Here is an 18,881-nt window from a genome sequence, read left to right as displayed (position 1 = left end):
AATATTATAAATACTTCAGCAACTATAGATATTTCATATAAATACCATAGACACCCATTTGAATCGTTACAATTTGGGCTCATAGCAAAACTGAACAGCACTTAAATAGTTTTGGGGGAAATTTATGCTTCTGTCAGATTTATAAGAAGTACTTTAGAGAGAAGTACTTTCTCCAAGCAAAGGCTGATTTTAGGAAGATAGCAAAAGCCACACAAAAAAAATGGAACTTCTGAACTTTCTCACAGCATTTTAAAAAGTATTTTACCGGGGCATGGACAATATAGCATTATAAAGAAAAAATAAATTATCTTTGAAAAATTATCTTGGTAATTGACTTTATACAATTTAGATACAAAGTGACGGACTCACAAAAAAAGCTGCCGTTTCATTTTGTTGTTTACATGTTAGTGCTCCATAGGGACTTGGAAGAGGGGCAGTATTTTCTGGTTATAAACACAAATCAACAACCACATCTTTCTTGGTACAGTGTTATGTCAAGATAAACACCAGTATTAAATGCATCATGCTTAGTAATGAATAGCTCTAATTTCAGGCTTCAAATAAAAACAAATGAAACCAGATTTACATATAATCAAAAGTCAAATTCCCAGTTAATCCTGTTTTTGCATTTATTGCACAGTTAGAAATGCATTATATGATCATCCATACTCTAGCCATCAATCCATTTTCTAAACTCCTGATCCACTACAAGATTGCTTGGGAGCCAGAGCCTATTCTGGCAAACAGCTGGCATATCTGGAACCCACCCATCACAGGGCACACACAGATACAATATAAAAACATACACTCACACCAGGGCCAGTTATCCAGGAAGTCAATTTACCTACAAGTATGTTGTTGGACTATGGGAGGAAACTCACTGGAACACAGGGAGAACATACAAAACACCACACAGATAGCACCCCAGGATTCGAACCCAGGTCCCCAGTGCTATAAGGCAGAGATACTAACCAGTCACACCGCCCTCTCATCCAAAATCATTGGTGCATTTATCTGCTTGTTTCGGCTTGGTATGGCCATATTCCTGGATGCGAAGAGCTTACCAAGCATCTTGTAGGCACCTTTACAAGGAAAGCAGGTTTAGGATAGCACTGAGCTAACGTTTGAAGTCAAAATCAGAGCTGTTCTTCAGCTGTTTATTTGTCCTTGCCAAAATATAATTTTAGAACTAGAAGGTCACTAGATGGCGCTGCATCTCATTGCTAGAGGACCCTGATTAGATCAGAAACAGATGGCTTCTCCGACCGCAGTGACAGCACACAGCCCATAATTTTAAAACTAAACTCTGCCTTGGAAGCTTGGTTTTATTTGAAATTTAAACACTCTTATATAGCAACCATTGTGAAATGATATGCATTGTTTTACGCTTTAACTATAACTATTCTGGCATGCCCTAAATATTTGTATACAAGCTAGCACATTAAATCCAGTACCTGAAGGTAAATGGTAAACAATATATAAAACAGAAAGTTATAGCATTAAAGACATAGTGTAGAAGTCTTTCACAGTTTCTTTTTTATAATTTCATACGGAATGATCATGGTGAGGTCAGACTGAAGCCCAGTTTCTCAGCTGTTTTCTTTCAGTTGAAAATCAATTTAAAGTCCAAAATTTCATTCTTTTCATTATTTTCTTTCCATATGCTTTTTGATGCATATGTCCAAAATATTTTCATTGCTGATGGGTTCTGAACAACCTTTTCAATGTATAAAAAGGCGTGGACCTGGAACATGGTCTTCATTTCGGCCCCCAGGGTGTTTCAATAAAAAAGAACACTTCTTGAAAACAGTAGAGCAACTTTTCTCCAAATTGCATAACCATGGAACATGTTTTTCTAAACACACTTGCTAGATTTATCACATCATGAATGGCTATGAGGAGAGTACTGGTTAAATACTGTACATTGTAAATAAGTGAGGCCTATTTGTTATTTTCCTGCATTTTTCGCTAGATGGACATCTTATTGTTATTTCTAAACATTGATCTCAATACACTTATTCTCCTGCTTAATCTATAGGGGATAGCTTGGCTCACTTGAGGTAAACTGTTTATACTGTAGGCTTCTGTCTATATTGATGCCAGAACAGTGTGTGAGGGCATCTGTAACTGTGAATTTCCCTGGGGTTATAATTATTTTGTTTGGCTAGTTTTACTGTATGTTAATATAGAGTTTTATGGATACCTTCCCACAACATAACATGGTGCCAGTTGCTGCAGTGCTAGAAACACGTTTTAATTTAATTTGTAATAAAATGAGGAACAGCTTTCTTTGAAAGAACAGACCAAGTGGGTATTGTACTGCTTCATTAGTGTGTTTACAGTTAATTTCTGTCTAGTTTGTGGCTTGTTTTCAATGGAAACAAAACCACGGTTTCTCGACCTCCAGACCATATTGTTAAGATATAGTTTCTACATGTTTGTGCTTTATATATTATTATATAAAAAAAATTCTCATTTTGTAATGATCATATGATTATTTATTTTCTAAAAAAGTGGTTAGAAATGGTCATCTTGAGTCACCCATCAGATTATTTGCTCTTCCTTTGGTTTATAAGAACTTATAAAAGCACAAATGACAATAAACGTTGATCTCAATACACTTATTCTCCTGCTTAATCTATAGGGGATAGCATGGCTCACTTGAGGTACAGTAGAAGAGGGGAAGAGGGAAATGGGAGAAAAGAGGCCAAGAGGTCATCAATTTCCCTTCGGGATCAATAAAGTCTTATCTGTCTGTCTCCACTGGCTCCCTCTCGGCACACATCCAGTTCATGATTCCTTTCCTTTCTCTCTTTCCATGGCTTTGGGCCGATGTCCAATTGCCTGATTCTCTTTAAACTCCTTCCAGATCTCTCTGACGTTCTCCTCTACTGTGGCCTTTTCTCTTCCCTACCTCCTTTGTGGTAAAATGTGTCCTACTGTATGTCCTGTCAGCCTTGATCCCAGCAGTTGTCCCTGCTCAGTGTCTACTGGAGAATTATCTTTCTGTAAATTTGTGCTTAATTATAGTTCATTTTATTATTTGTAATCTTATTAGATAGATAGATAATACTTTATTAATCCCGTAGGGAAATTGATGTAAAAAATTTAACTCACACGTCTCTCCGGGAGTCGATCTGCTCTCTGAACTTTATAAGTGTCCAATGGTTTAGCCCGCGGAGCCACCAGGCTGGCCACATGGTAATGCAAAGCATTACCATGCTTTGCATCTGATATACAGTATTTCATGTACTATATGTCTTCTATAGGTTGTGATGCACTGTATCTATTCTTCTATAGGTTCATTATAGCACTCTACTTATTGCATGTTACAGGTTATAATTACCTGTGAAATTATACATTGTAAAGACTGTGATTATTTTATTTAAATCATAATGGAAAAAGGCTGAGCCATATAAACTAGAACAGCGTAAGAGAATTTCAGTTACTGCTGGTGAAAAACTTACAATTTAAGGGAATTTAATTAGAAATATGTCAGCTTAACTGAAAGTCTGTAAAACAGATGGGGGAGACCTTGTGCTTCAGTATGTTCACTGGGACAGCAAGACTTTTTAAAGATCTTTGTGGTTCAGAATTTTTTTTGTGGCAGCCTCTTTTGAAATTGTTTACTTAAATACAAACAGGAAATCCATTCATTCTTTTTTGCAGAATCCTACTGGTTTTCAAGTCATGCTGTAGTCATGATTATTACCCACTGTTAACATACTGTATTTAGAAAGGTTTACTGTTTTGTCTGCCTAATTGTCTTCAAGAATTCGCTCTACCCAGTAAACACAGTTTATACAATATCATCTCTGACTGTTCAGTGATTATTTCTCTGATAGCACCAGTGTGTGTGGAGTCTCAGCTGATGCACGAAAAGATTTTCGTTTCTGTCTTAGGACAACATAGGAAAACCCAGTAGGAACAAATACAGTACATTCTGTTGTAAAGGGGTGGCAATAAAAATATATCTTAGCTTTTCCAAAATCCTTAAGTAGCTAGTTTGTCAATCATGCAGTTGATCAACAAAATAGACACAATATATAGCTGTTAGAAGAAATACCCTAGGTTCTGATAAAACTTTGAATTAATGAGAATCATTTTAAAATAACTTGCTGTCAATAAGAGTTATTTTGTTATATTTTGGAATATACTGTAAACAATTGGTGCCATTGAAGGCTTACTGTAAGTATATCAATACTGCTAAAATTCCAAAAATGAATATGATCCCATTTCAAATAATAAAAAGTAATAACAAATTGCTGTCCCTTTTATTACACAATTTGTACGGTTAAAGGTATACATTTTACTGGACTGTGTATTGGTTTATAATTTCCTTGGAATTTGTCTAATTAACCATACTATGTCCCATGGTACTTGGGACTGGTCATTGACCAGTCATTGACAAAAACCTAAAATGGGACAAATGTTGTGACGCGATCTATAAAAAAGGCCAGCAGAGACTCTTCTTTCTTAGAAAACTCAGGTACTTTAAGGTGGATAAAACTATTCTTATACTTTTCTACAAATCGTTCATTGAAAGTGTCTTAACATACTCTCTCACTTGTAGGTTTGGCAATATAAGTACCGGTAATTGTAATAGGCTGGGTAAATTAGTGAATATAATTGCAAAATAATCAGGAATAATCAAATCAATTTAAGCATCCCTCACAAACAGAGGGTGACTAACAAAAGTATCAGGGAGTGTGTGTCTCACCCCCTCCATTGTGAATTCACACTTCTCCCATCTGGGAGACGCCTCTGTGCCCCCAGATGTAAAACCAGCAGACTCAGGAAATCTTTCATCCCTTGTCTCTTGTTTCTTTCTCCTGTAGCACTGCTGTATTCTCATCCCTTTTGATAATGTGTATTGTCATTGTGTTGTGTTTCACTGTGCTGTAAAACAAATTTCCCCTAGGGGACGATAAAGCTTGAATTGAATTGGTAATTTAACCATTTTTGGTAAATGATCTTTTAATAACAATACTATTTCAGAAGCAAACAATTTACTTCAATAAATTGTGCAGATGATAGCGAAGTAGTTACAAAGCACTTAAAAACCTGTATCATAGTACTGTACTGTACTGTACTGTACTGTAGATGTACTGTACTATAGCTAGTTACATGTAGCTATAGATGTACAGTATATAGAGTAGCTAGTTCTATTAAGTCAGACATGGACAGCTGCTCTGAGAAAACGAAAAAATTAAAAGCATTGTGTTTGAAAGCCCAAGAATATGTAGTTCTTAAAGACAACCTGTGTCCACATTTGGGAAGGCACTCCAACATTCGGATTATGCCGAGATCATATGGAATAAGACTTTCTAATGGTTAAAACAGTAACTGAGTTAAAATTATGAACCCAATAAGAAGTATTGTACTTATAACAATGATTAGACTCGAGTATATATGTGCTTTTTTATTTACTGTATTTCTAGGTCACTGATATCCAGTGCTTTGATAGAAAATGAGGAAACATCGGTACATGTCATTGTGTGCCCTCTTGGGTCTTCTGTTCTCAGGCTTGCACTCCATCATCGAAGCTCAGGATGGTGAGTTCATGTAATGTGATTTAATGCATTGGTATAATTTTTTTTTTTTGCAGGTCTGTAGGTGTTAGTACAAAAACCTGATAAATCTGGTGTCATTAGTATCTGTGCATACCAAAAACCAGTAGTTGTAACAGCACTAAAAAACCCCGATCTTCAATGCAGTGGAAAAGCAGCAGTTTTCAACCTTTCTATTTTGTTTTGCTACATCCTTACTTTTGGAATTTTATCAATGTTTTCATAACAAATAGCTGGGGGGCAGTATTATTAGTATGGATGAATGAATGTGTATTACTGTACAGTATTGCAGGCACGAAACCCATAAATTCTGGCAAACTAAATTCACAAATTTGAATGAAAACTGAGTCACTGCATCATGCTTTACAGGTTTTTCAGCAATGCTGTTATACAAAGCTGTGTTTTTATATAGTACAGTAGGTCTGTATGGGGGATTTTATCTATTTTTGCATGTTTTATCTAAATGTGAAGAATTAACATAAAGAACACAGTATTCAGGTGATTAAATATGAGTTTCCTTATGTTTGTGTTATAAGTCATTTTGTTTTTGTGTCTAGTAAGGCTGATCCAAATAACAGCAATTTGATGATGAGAAAAAGTTAGTTCTATTGTCTAGCAAAGTCCAGTTATAGACTCACACAGAATAATAAATGTCAAGTTCAGTTTGGAGTGGAGGAGGATCTAAGATGCAAGTTATCTTTTAAAGTAACCATTACAAATATGGTGTATTAAGAGTTCTGCGTTACTTTTTTTCCTACAGACCATTATCTTTCAACTCATACTGTAGCAATATGTTGAATAGAAAGCAGACTAATTTTGTATATTATGTACTGTACAGTATATCAACATTTGCTTTAAATTCAATAGTTATATTGGCGGCAGCTGTACAAATGCACCTACTGTATCTGGTTCTTGAAAATAGAGAAATGTCAGTACAAAGAAAATATGAAAACATTAGATAGTTTCATACAAGCAGCTCATTGGCATGACTGCATAAGTAAATGTTTATATGAGCAGCTCCTTTGTGATAATGTAAATATGATGGAGTGCTGAATTGTATTTTTATTATGCTTGTGCTCTTAGGTTCTCTGAGAGTGCTGTGGAGACTTAGAGCTAGTTTTAAATTAATTTTGCTAATAATCAAATGCTTAAATATGACAAAAATAATATGACAAAAATAACAAGCTATATATTTAAAGGATTAAAACAACAATTATTAGGATTAAAACACCTGTACTATGCAGTACAACAGTAATTCATCCAATTCTATAAATCAAAATGTAGTTGTCATTATATTTGGGAAAGGCGAAATTATCTTATATCTCATTGTAATTATCTTATATTAAAAAAAGCTTAATTTCTGGGCTGATATTCTCTTGAGTATGTCATAAAAATAGTATTTTTTCATTAAGTTTTGGTACACATTATAATTGGTCTTGCACCACCACATGTAATGGTTTCTTTAAAAAAAAACATTGAGGAATTAAGTAATTGAGGAATCTGTGCTCTCTATAATGCCAAAATTGGGCTTGCCGTCCGTTTTCTTAGTCCTCAACTGGTTTTCTTTCTTGAAGATGCCAGAAAAGGTGTGGCTGCAGATATATTCTTTCTAGTGGATTCGTCTTGGAGCATTGGAAAAGAAAATTTTCAGTACATCAGAGAGTTTCTTTACGGTGTGGTGCAGGCTTTAATCAAAGGGGATGACGCCTTTAATTTCGCCCTGGTGCAGTACAGTGGCTCCCCCAAAACTGAGTTCCTATTAAACACGTACGCCACAAAGCAGGACATTCTCTTCCACATATGGAGTATGCCTTATCTGGGGGGCGGTACGCGAACCGGCCTGGGTCTGGAGTATCTGATTAAGAAGCACCTGACTGAGGCGGCTGGCAGCAGGGCCAGCGAAGGCGTGCCACAGATCGTTATCGTTCTGACCGACGGGCGTTCCCAGGACGATGTCATACCGCCGTCGGCAGTCCTCAAATTGGCCAACGTTGACATGTTTGCTGTGGGAGTGCAACATGCTGTGGAGTGGGAACTCAAGGAGATTGCTAGCAAGCCCTTTGACACTCATGTGTACAATGTAGACACTTTTTCTGCCCTGCATGGCATAGTACAAGAATTAGTCGGCAATGTCTATGCAGCTGCAGCTTCCCCTGCGCTGGCTGAAGCCAAAGGAGTAATTAAAGATGTGACAGGTAATGGCTAGCTGTCAGTGCTGTGGCATTACCATACTAATTGTTTTTTTTTTAAAGTCTATTAACTCAAAAGCATAACACAATGAATAATAATCATTCATTTACCATTCACTTGTGCTATTAACCTCACTATGTGTTTTTATCATTTTTCTGCCATCATAATGATCATCCATATTTGCGCATGTGATTCATCTTAGTCTCCGTTTTTATATATTTCATACGGCGATTCGATTGTACAATTTTGAATCTGTTGCATCACATCTGTTTTCTTTGCTGATGTACAATTCAATGAGCTCCCGTCTCTTAAACTTCAAGGTAACTCATTATGTATTTCATTGGTGAATGAAAATAGATGTTGAACACAGATATGTTTGTGGGCATAACGAATTAAAACAAGTGGTAGGCCTGAAATTTATTGTATATCCATCTGGCTAGTCAAGATAGCAAACACATGCCTTTATAAAAAGTGGATGGAAATTTACAGGAAAAATAAAAAAAAACTACAGTAATTTAAGTTCAGGTTGATACACTGCCCAGGTCTATAAAGTTCCTCTAATTACATTTGTTTACAATTGTATGGAGTAAGTCAAATTTCCTGTGGAAAAAATGCAACTTTCTGCCCACCTTTCCATTAGGAGTCCAGACCTTTAGTGTAACATTTTTTTAAATACTGCCATACATCATATTCCATATGATTGTTTAGTGTTATGTTTAATTAGTTTAGCAGTCCTACACAAAATGCAAGAATTACTTATGCAAAACAGCTGGGGCCCCAACATATACAGTTAAATGAACATGAAATCGTTACATTTCTCAAAACGTTTACAACCTGACAGTACGGTATGCAAAAGATGACTTACTTCTGGTCTCCAGGGATTAAGACCTCATGTTCATTGCCTTTTAACTATGTCTAACCTTCCACTGCAGCTAATATGTTTCAGTGTTATATGTCTTGTGTGTAATCACCAGCTTTTTCATACGTGTAGAATAAAATGTGTGTATTGTTTATATTTTTTAAACAGTGATGAACAATTTGGTCCATCCTTGGTCTGCTTCCAACTTATATTTTGTACAGAAATACATAAGATGTAAATTTTAAATTGAACATACTTGACCAAAATCAAGTGCAGAAAGACATGAATAAGCAACGTCATGCACTTTGATTCAACACTATATAAAGTCATATAAACTACCAGTGTTTAACTACCACTGTTAATTAAGCAGTTTAAGAAACAGAAAAAAATATGTTAACATGTTTTCTGATGAGATGCTTTCATAATTTTTTTTTAAATTGGCCTTTAAAAAACAATTTTCTCTGTTACACCTTTTTATCATTAAATATAAAATTACATTTCATACTTTCTTTTAAGTGTGACGTACACACTACAACAGTTTTCTGGCAACAAGGATGATGAATTGAGTCATGACTGGTCATTTGATCACTGGGTTCAGTAACATGGGTCTGCATTGTCTAATTGAATTATAGAGGTTGGAGAGTCTATCTAAATCCACAATAAACATTTTGCTGACTTTGTTAAAATTCCATTTAATATTATCAGATGGTAATTTTATTTTGATGAGAAGTTAAACAATACATTTCACAGAATTACAGCATTTTCGTTGCAAACATCATACTATGCATTTCCAAATACATACAGTAAGTACATTCTAATTATACCATACAAAATATATGACAATGACATTTTAAATTCTCATGTTTAATCTGATGGGTATGTTTGTTTGTTTGTTTTTTTGCATGTTTTATACATTGCATTATAGTTTGTATCCACACTTTTTTTCTGAATAAGCAATTGCTCATCAATTGGGTATGTTGCTGCAACCCCTGTACTGTACAGGGAGAATGAGGAACTATATGCACACTCTTCCAACACACCCACCTGTCATTTAGTATCATCAGACTATGAGCTTCACAGTGCCTTACGAGAGAGTCACAATCCATTGGATGAACAATATCTCTCTCTTAAATGGCATTTCAAACTCACAGGCACCTGGCAGGGCCCAAAATCTTCTATTGCGCTGCAAGCACAGTAAAGCCTAGACAACTACTGCTCGTGCAACTTCATCCCTAGTGGCTGCCAACTTCACGTGGTCCATTGCAACCGGGGAAATATCTGTTACAGACCACTAAAGGACTGTGGGTTGGATCCAGCCCCATCCAGGCTGTAAGGCTCAACCTGTGAAAATTAGCTCCAGAAAGGGTGGAGACACTTTTTTGTGATATTGTTTATAGCCGACACAATATCTGAAAAAAGGACACTGATATCCATTCTTTTAAAATGCGTTACTTTAACAGTAAGAGTTTTTGCTTGAGACAAAAATGCGTTATGTCCTTATTTACTTCCCAAACCTCAATTCAATTACAATGCAGAATAATGTGCTTATTAAATGATGTTTGATGATTCATTTTGTTTCTTGTTGATTATCACAGAAACATGACATTATGTGGCTGCATGTGATCTCTTTTTTTAACGCTTTCACATTTTGCATTTTTCTGTTTGTTTTTTCTCTCCTTAAAGCACAAGAGTCGGCTGACCTTATATTCTTAATTGACGGATCAGAGAACGTTGGAGCTGCCAACTTTCCAAGTGTCCGTGATTTGGTTCTAAATATCATTGAAAACCTTGATGTGGGAAGTGATGCAGTAAGAATTGCTGTGGTTCAGTATAGCGAAGATGTCCAGATTATGTTCTATTTAAATAGTTATGACACCAAAACGGACATTCTGGACGCTGTGAAGGGGCTTAGCTTCAAAGGTGGAAATGAAGCTAACCTGGGGGCAGCTGTTGAAAGTGTGGTCCAAAACATATTCATACCTGAAGCAGGTAGCAGGGCTGAGGAAGGCGTGCCGCAGGCTCTAATGATTATCAGTGCTGGGCCACCCAGCGATGATGTCATTGAGGCAGAAAAAGCCTTAAAGCAAGCTAGTATTTTCACATTTGGCATTGGGGCTGGGGGAGAAGTTGAAGCAGAGCTTGAGAATCTTGCCACGGACAGAAGCTTTGTATTCTCAGCCCCAAGTTTCAGTACTATTGGTGAACTGCGGGATCAGCTGTTGCCATACATTTATGGGGTGGCTCAACGAACCATTGTTTTACAGTCCGAGATTATAGAAGGTATGTAAATAAAAACTGTGGTCAGGTAAAAGCAAACAACTAAAGATGTAAATCTGAATACAAGCCTTTCTAATGTGTTAAACTTGACTTCATTTATCACAGGGTGGATCTACTATGCCAGTGCACTTCAGTGAATTAGCACCTGTTCTAATTATTCCACAGTTTATTTTCTGATATATCATACACTATCAGTGAGGGCTTAAATAAAATGTTTTATTTAGGGAAATAAAAGCTGGTTTCTCCTATTAGCCTCTGTGGTTATTGGCATATTGTGAAATTGGTGAAAGGAAGATGACCGCACCGGGGAGCCTTAGTTGGGCAGTTATTAATTGTATGAATAAATGCAGCTGAACTGTGTCTTTGCCAGTTTCATTTACCTTAGTTTAGACTTCTAATTCCATTGCCAAAAAAAGGTTTGACCAGCTTGACCCAAAAGGATGAGCTTATAACATAAATTTCACTCAGTTCACACAGAATGTCTGGGCATTCAGATGAAATTAAGTCCCTTATGAAACAATATGTTTCTTAATTTTTTAATGTTGCCATTTAAAAAAAAGTAAATATTTAAAATGTTATTTTCGCTAGTAGTCTTTAGCATTTTACGTGGTCCTCGATATATACTTCTCAGTATAGATAACTTACAAGATAATGTACTGATGACATAATCAACTTTAATGGAGTGACAGTTTAAAGATTACAAAGGCCAATTTTAAATTTTTTTTTGCCTTTGTAATGTAGTAGTAGTTTTTGTTTACAGTACAGAACTTACTACAAAGGTAATATTTCAAAGTAAAAGTTGAGACGGTATTGATATGAATTGTGTGCTAAATAGTCAAGTTCTCTCGAATGAGATTTTAGGAAGGGTTGGATGCAGAGAACATCAGTCCTTACTGAAATTCATAGTTTTTCATCTACCTTTCTTTTTTTTGCCCTAGTTTTGGTTACATGTTTCTTGACTTCATGTCCTATGTCAGTGTTGTGTTTGTACAGAGATAAATGTGTATATTTAGAACAATATTGCATAATTGAATTCATTCTGTATTAATGAAATTCTGATAGCAGTCATGTATATTGGTATTATTTTGCAGAATCACAAAATAGCAATAGTTTCTTTAGCAAATTAGAAACTTAGAAAGCAATTATAAGGGCTTAAAAAGCAATTATTAAACTTTAATTTTATCATTAATGGTATTTCAGAAATAAGTGAATGATATAGTCTTTTGCACATAAAGAATACAGTGGCAAACAGAAATCCTGCATTTGAATGAACAGTATTTCTCTGTTCCATTTACTGTAGTTAAATAACTATTATCTCTAATGTATTTTTTATGTTGTCTTTTTATTGTTTATGTGTAATGTCTATTCATTCTAGTATAGTAAAGACAAAGTGAAATGACTTCAGGCATATTATTCTCATTACAACTTGTTTTAGTGGGTAAAAATATTTTTTTATTATGGCTGTCCAAAATGAGCATTTTAATATTTATATATAAAATATACATATTTATATTTTATAATTATATAATATACTAGTGCATTTTAATTACACGTGATTATGCTGTGACCATGGTATAAAATGTTAAACATTTTTAAACCTATAGTGATTTAATATTTGCTTACATAAATATTTGTTATATATATATAAATAAACTGTATTTTCCTTTTTGCAGCTTTGGTTGTTGAACCGAGGGACATTATTTTCCTGATAGATGGGACCCAGAATATGGGTGGCACCAACTTCATGGCGATCCGTGAATTTATTAAAAAGTTTGTTAGCACATTGCCAATCGGACCTGATAAGGTACAGATCGGTGTGGCCCAGTATGCCCAGAATGTTAAGTTAGAGTTTGATCTGAACACCCATGAAACCAAAGAATCAATGTTGAATGCACTGAACAGAATAAAAATAAGGGGAGGAAGGCAGGCAGTGAACATCGGAGCTGCGCTGGAATTCGTCAGAACCAGGATGTTTGTCCCAGAGAAGGGGAGCCGAGCCCTGGAAAGAGTGCCTCAGCTGCTGATGTTGTTCTCAGCTAAAGCATCATCTGATAGTTTTCTTAGTCAGGTGGAAGAACTTAAGAAAATGAGTGTTCTGACTGTGGCTGCTGGAGGCAAGAATGCTGATGAACAGGAACTTAAAAAGATTGCTTTTGATGAGAGCATGGTCTTTATTTATAAGGATTTCCGTGTGCTGTCTAGAAATCCAGAGAAGCTTGTTTCACCATTAACAACGCTATCTGGAGTTTTACCTGAGGAGACACCTACAGGTTTGTTGCCCAAGATTACTATTAATCTTTCCAGTCTACTAATCTGTATTGGTCTGTATAAAATGTATTGGCTGGTTTTGGAATAAATAACATACATGATGATCAAACTTAAAGTAGTAGACTTTATCCCAGCTTTTTTTAATGTTGCATGAAATTGAAGTGTGTCACTTTAATACTTAAATCTTTGGGAATTTAATGTTATATATTGCTGGACTTTAAGGGATTTACATTATATAACCTCGGCAGTTTATTAATTCTAAAAATAAACCTTGGCTTCCTATTATTCTATAAATAGAAATAATCTGCTTCATTAAAAGTTTCTTTATAGGTTTTCTAAAAAAATACAGTATATAATCCTACAGTATGTGCTTTTCTACACTTCCAGCTTTTAAACTGTGATTCTCCATCTCTACAGGTGTTATAGTAACCACAGTAGAAACCCTGAGAGTTGTTCGAGACATCGTCTTCCTTGTGGATGGGTCAAGCTATGTTGGAGACACCAACCTCCCATATGTGCGTGATTTCATCTCTGAAATAGTGAGAAGGCTTGACGTGCATCCAGAGAGAGTTAGAATTGGTTTGCTGCAGTTCAGCGATACTCCACAAACTGAGTTCTACTTGAACACCTATTCCACGCAACAAGAAGTCCTTGAAAGTATTGCTCGTCTCAGCCTGATAGGAGGAACATCTTTAAAAACTGGTGCAGCACTTGAATTCACCCTTAAAAATCACTTTCAGCCCACAGCTGGATCAAGGAAGAATCAAGGTGTTCAACAAGTCATAGTGCTTATTACTGGTGGTGTATCTCAAGATGAGGTAAAACGTGTGGCTGACCTCTTAGCAGTCAACAACATACTGACCTATGCTGTGGGAGCAGAACGTGCAGACAGAGCCTTCCTGGAGACAGCTGCCTTTGTTCCTCAGTTGGCCTACTACGAGTACAGCTTTTCTGGACTACCGAATATTGTGTCACAGATTATGACTCCCCTGATTACAGTGGTTGGTGATGTGAGTGTTACAGGTGAGCAAATTTTGTTTCATTTTCTTTCTTTTATTCATTTTTAAATTCTTATGTGAAAAAAAGAGGCCCAATTGTTTTCTGACAAATATGCAAGTTGAAACTGCATTGAAATTTGACATACAGTAAAGTACATACCGTGATTGCTGTCTTTTGAAATTTCTTTGCCTTTTAACTTTCTGTAGCACATACTGTATTTTAACACATATTTTAACTTCTTTCTTATTAAGTTATATACAGTACAAAGACATATAGACCAGTTTTGATTATTACATTATGAAGTATTTGTTATTTTAAGTGAAATATTACACTTACAAAATGGCTTCTATTCATGGATTGTGAGGAATATTAATATCTGATATTAATATTTGTGATCAAAATCATAACCCAGGGGTTTGGTTTCTTATAGACTCATGTGTACATCGTCTTAGTGTTGTTATGTAGCCCATACTCTTTGCCTTGAAATATTCATTTCATTTCCTTCAATTCTTATTCATTTTAAGACTTTAAAAAAGTAGTTTTTTAAATATTCCCTTCTGAGCCATTAATAATAGCACTCATGTACCACCCACTAAAGCAAGGTCATTCCTTTTAAGATGATTTTCGCTCTTTCTTTCAATTTATTGCTTCATATTATAGAAATTAATAGTGTCTGTTCTTGTCAGAATTCCTCTCCTGGTTTGATTGTCTTCTCCTCAGTCTATATGTTAATTTGACATTTGCCATTAATGCTGACATAAAGTACTGTATACTGAATCTTATTACTTCCACACGTAGTTAGTGGTGTGTGATTTGTAAGTGGGGTATCCCAGACAACAGGGCATGCATGATTTGGATATTACAGTAGCCATCCTTAATCCTCAGAATATTATGACATTCTGTAATCTTAATGTAATTAATGTATAAACAATCATACCATCTGATTTATGCATAGATTACCTAACCCCCGTAGAACTTAGAGAATACATGATTAATTTGCAGGGACTTACTGATCTGCTAAAGCTTGGTTTTCTATTTTGTCAAACTGTCCAATACAATACCCTACTTGTTGATGTTTCATACATTAAATATCAAAGATTTAGTGTTAAAGGAAAAGATACAGTAAAATATATTCAGCTACCCTTTTTTAATCAGAATTCTGCTCTAAGGAGGTGTTTATTTAAACTGAGCTCTTAACAACTTAAATCAGCTCGTTATTGCATTCACGGGAGAATTTTAAAACTTCTCACATCTCTTCAGTTGTCCCCATTCTTAAGGTGTCAATATTCCTGGACAATTCCCAAGGGTAAATGTAGAAAAACAAAAGTTTTTACACAAGGGTTTGTGTAATGTGTAATTGAAAATGTAACTTTTTTTTTGCAGAAAAGAAAGATGTCGTGTTCCTGGTAGATGGCTCTGATGGCGCTGGAGCTGATTTCCCCTATATCCGAGATTTCATCTTAAAAGTCGTCAGTGCTCTTGACGTTGGAAGTGATAAAGTGCGGATTTCTGTGGTCCAGTACAGTGAGAAGCCAAAACCTGAATTCTACCTGAACTCGTACACCACGAAAGAGCAGGTTGCTGGTGCTGTTAATGCTCTCAGGCTAGGAGGTGGTCGGACTCTGAACACTGGTGCGGCTCTGACCTTTGTGAAAGAAACCATATTAACACCAGTTCATGGCAGCCGGATTTCAGAAAATGTTCCCCAGATTTTGATAGTTTTGTCTACAGGACAATCTAGAGATAATGTTAGAGCCCCTGCTAGCTCCCTAAAGACAGCTGGAGTTGTGCCCTTTGGCATTGGAGTGAAGAATGCAGATCGTAGTCAGATAGAAGCAATTTCACACAATCCTTCCTTCACTTTCTTGGCTGCTGGCTTCAATGAACTCAACCAAATTCAAGAACGACTTTCATACTACGTCTCCCTCCCAAGAGAAAAACTAATTGACATTTTAAGCCAAGGTAAGTATACTTTTATTTGATAGATTTTGTGTTGAATCTAGTAGAAGCCTGAAAAAGACTGTTTTTCAGCAATGTTGGCAATCAGCTCCTAAAATACAGCGTTTGTCTTACAAGTCTTTTGTTTATCATACCTTATGTTATACAGAATTGAAAAGGGATGTTGTGTTTCTACTGGATGGCTCTGATGGCACTTATAATGGATTCCCAGCAATACAGGAATTTGTTGAAAGAGTAGTGGAGAACCTCAATGTGGAGGAAAGCAAAGACCGAGTTGCTGTGATCCAGTACAGTAATTTTCCAGTAGTTAACTTCTATCTAAATTCATACTCAACAAAGGAGGATGTCATTAATACCATAAGACGTCTAAGCCATAAAGGAGGGAGACCCTTGAACACTGGGGCAGCTCTCCGGTTTGTTAGGGACCATGTCTTTACTGCTTCTGGTGGCAGCAGACATTTGGAGCGCATCCCTCAGATATTAATATTCCTGACAAGTGGAAGGTCCACAGATGATGTTAGAGGCCCTGCATCTGCTCTTAAAGGGCTTGGAGTTGTTCCATTTGGTATTGGTGTGAGCAATGCAGATCCACGTGAACTGGAAGTTATTGCCTACGCTCCCAATTATGTGTACCCGGTCCCCGAGTTGTCTGACCTTCAGTCAGTCCATCAGCAGCTTGTGTCCACAGTTAAAAGTGTTTCCAGAGGTACAGATGATACTGTGATCCCTGAAAGTCCCGAGGTTGTAGGTAAGGACTAAAGCATGGTTTTCAAGTCTTGAACAGTACAGTAATTATATGCTATTCAAATGTATAATATTCATATGTACTGTAGTTACTTATACCGATAAATCACATACAGTAACAACAATGGCAACATTTTCTAAGATGTACAATGTTCTTACTTTCAGGATGTTGGAATCCTAAATTTTGCTTTGCAGACTTTTCTCCTTTTAGCTTTTCAGATTAACTAATGTACAGTAGGCACCATGTACACTGTGTACACAAACATGTAAATGTTGTGTATATATATATGTGAGTATACATATACTATGTGTACATGTGTATATATGCAGCATATATACAGTATATATGCATTTAAAATCTTTTTCAATATAGAACAAACAACTGATTTACGACCTATTCTTCATCTCCATGGAATCTGTGACTGGATTCTTATACCTTTACATACAGTATGCATTCTGTTTTGATCTGTTTTGCCCTGCTTTGATCCTGGGATGTTTCTTTTAATCCATTTTTCCTCTCTGGATGACCTTTTGAGTCATCCATTTTTCTTTCCAAAGGATTGGGTTGTTTGTTCATCTAACACTTTTGTTTTCTTAATGCAACATTTGACCCCTGCTTTTAAATTTGTTCTTTCTACAGATTCCATGTTTTCTGTTCTTTATTGCATTGTTTAAAACATTGACAAAATTGCATTCTGTCAGCATAACAAAAAATAATGTAATGACATTTAGTCACACAATTAAGCATACTAGTACTTTTTGCAAATGGGTAAGAATATCCATCAAGAATGGATGCTATTAATCTTAACTGGCATATGCCAAAGTAGTTTATATTCTTAAAAGGACATTGCATTTTCCCTAAGACAAACAATGTTTGCTTGGTTCATTTCTCCACTTTGATACGCTTTATTTTTATTTTGAAATTAAGTGCAAAGTTGAATATCTCCTTGTAAGGAGACATGTAATTTCCTATATTTTGTTAGGAATCTTTTTATAGCTTAAAATATTATTAGCCAAATTGATATATAATGCAATATTGTAAAGTAAAGGAAAAGTCAGTATAAATGTGTGCAGTTTGGCAATAACCATGCCAACAAGAGTCCCTTCTCCATTATAATTATCTTATGAATACTTTTAAATCTCCAAGTTTGAGCATGTTGAATTTTCCTGCCTGACATCCTGCTTCCTTTCTATTATGTATCCTAGTTGATACAGAAGGCTTTAAAAGAGATGTGGTGTTTCTTCTTGATGGTTCTGATGACTCTAGAAATGGATTGCCTGCAATCCGAGAATTTGTTCGAAGGATGGTGGAAAACCTTGACATTGAAGAGGATAAAGTCCGGGTTGCAGTTGTCCAGTATAGCAATGACCCGTCACCATATTTTTACCTAAAGACTCATAAAACCAAGAAAGCTGTTGTCTATGCAGTAAGAAGCCTGAGACATAAAGGGGGAAGACCCCTCAACACTGGGGCAGCTCTCCAGTTTGTTAAGGACAATGTCTTTACTCCTTCTGCTGGTAGCAGACGTCTTGAAGGTGTTCCTCAGATATTAATTCTCCTGACAGGGAAAAGCTCCCAAGATGATGTTAGGGGTGAAGCGACTGCTTTGAAAAGACTTGGAGTTCTTTCTTTCGCCATTGGAATGAAAGATGCAAATGAAACTGAGCTGCAAACCATTTCATATTCTCCTAGTTTTCTTTTCAATCTTCCTTTCTTTGGTGAACTCTTATCCATTCAGCCACAGGTTTTGTCCTTCATTAAATCCAAATTGGAAACTGAATCTCCGACTACTGTGGGTAAGAAACCATGCATGGTTACCTTGATAAAAATAATAAAATGAAGGGATCTATTCACAGGTCTTTAAAGTTAGTGAAACTTTCATTCTTTTAAAGAAGAAAACAACAGTTAAGATTAGTTTCGTTATCTCATTTTGTATGGAAAATCAGAGCCTGACTTTTCCATAATCTTCTGTTAAATAAACAAAAAATAAGCCTGAGTGTTTATTGTTTTGTTT

General features: G+C 35.8%; 1 protein-coding gene across 2 annotated transcripts in view; it reads left to right on the top strand.

Annotated features, from left to right (window-relative positions):
- col6a3 (collagen, type VI, alpha 3) overlaps positions 1-18,881 on the top strand; it is a 134,278-nt gene that overhangs the window by 4,737 nt on the left and 110,660 nt on the right. Inside the window, exons 2-8 of one of the 2 annotated variants that reach the window (XM_069196784.1) lie at positions 5,442-5,555; positions 7,145-7,765; positions 10,303-10,899; positions 12,570-13,166; positions 13,582-14,187; positions 15,547-16,125; positions 16,271-16,870. In XM_069196784.1, the coding sequence (XP_069052885.1) occupies positions 5,471-5,555; positions 7,145-7,765; positions 10,303-10,899; positions 12,570-13,166; positions 13,582-14,187; positions 15,547-16,125; positions 16,271-16,870 (3,685 nt within the window). In that variant the 5' untranslated portion in view covers positions 5,442-5,470. The remainder of the gene's footprint in view (positions 1-5,441; positions 5,556-7,144; positions 7,766-10,302; positions 10,900-12,569; positions 13,167-13,581; positions 14,188-15,546; positions 16,126-16,270; positions 16,871-18,881) is intronic. The other variant, XM_069196785.1, reaches the window with a different exon arrangement.

The sequence above is a fragment of the Lepisosteus oculatus genome, chromosome 12 (genome assembly GCF_040954835.1).
Source record: "Lepisosteus oculatus isolate fLepOcu1 chromosome 12, fLepOcu1.hap2, whole genome shotgun sequence".
NCBI classification, from domain to species: Eukaryota; Metazoa; Chordata; class Actinopteri; order Semionotiformes; family Lepisosteidae; genus Lepisosteus; species Lepisosteus oculatus.
The sequence above is the reverse complement of the archived record's forward strand: the minus strand, read 5'-3'. Positions and strand labels throughout refer to the sequence as shown.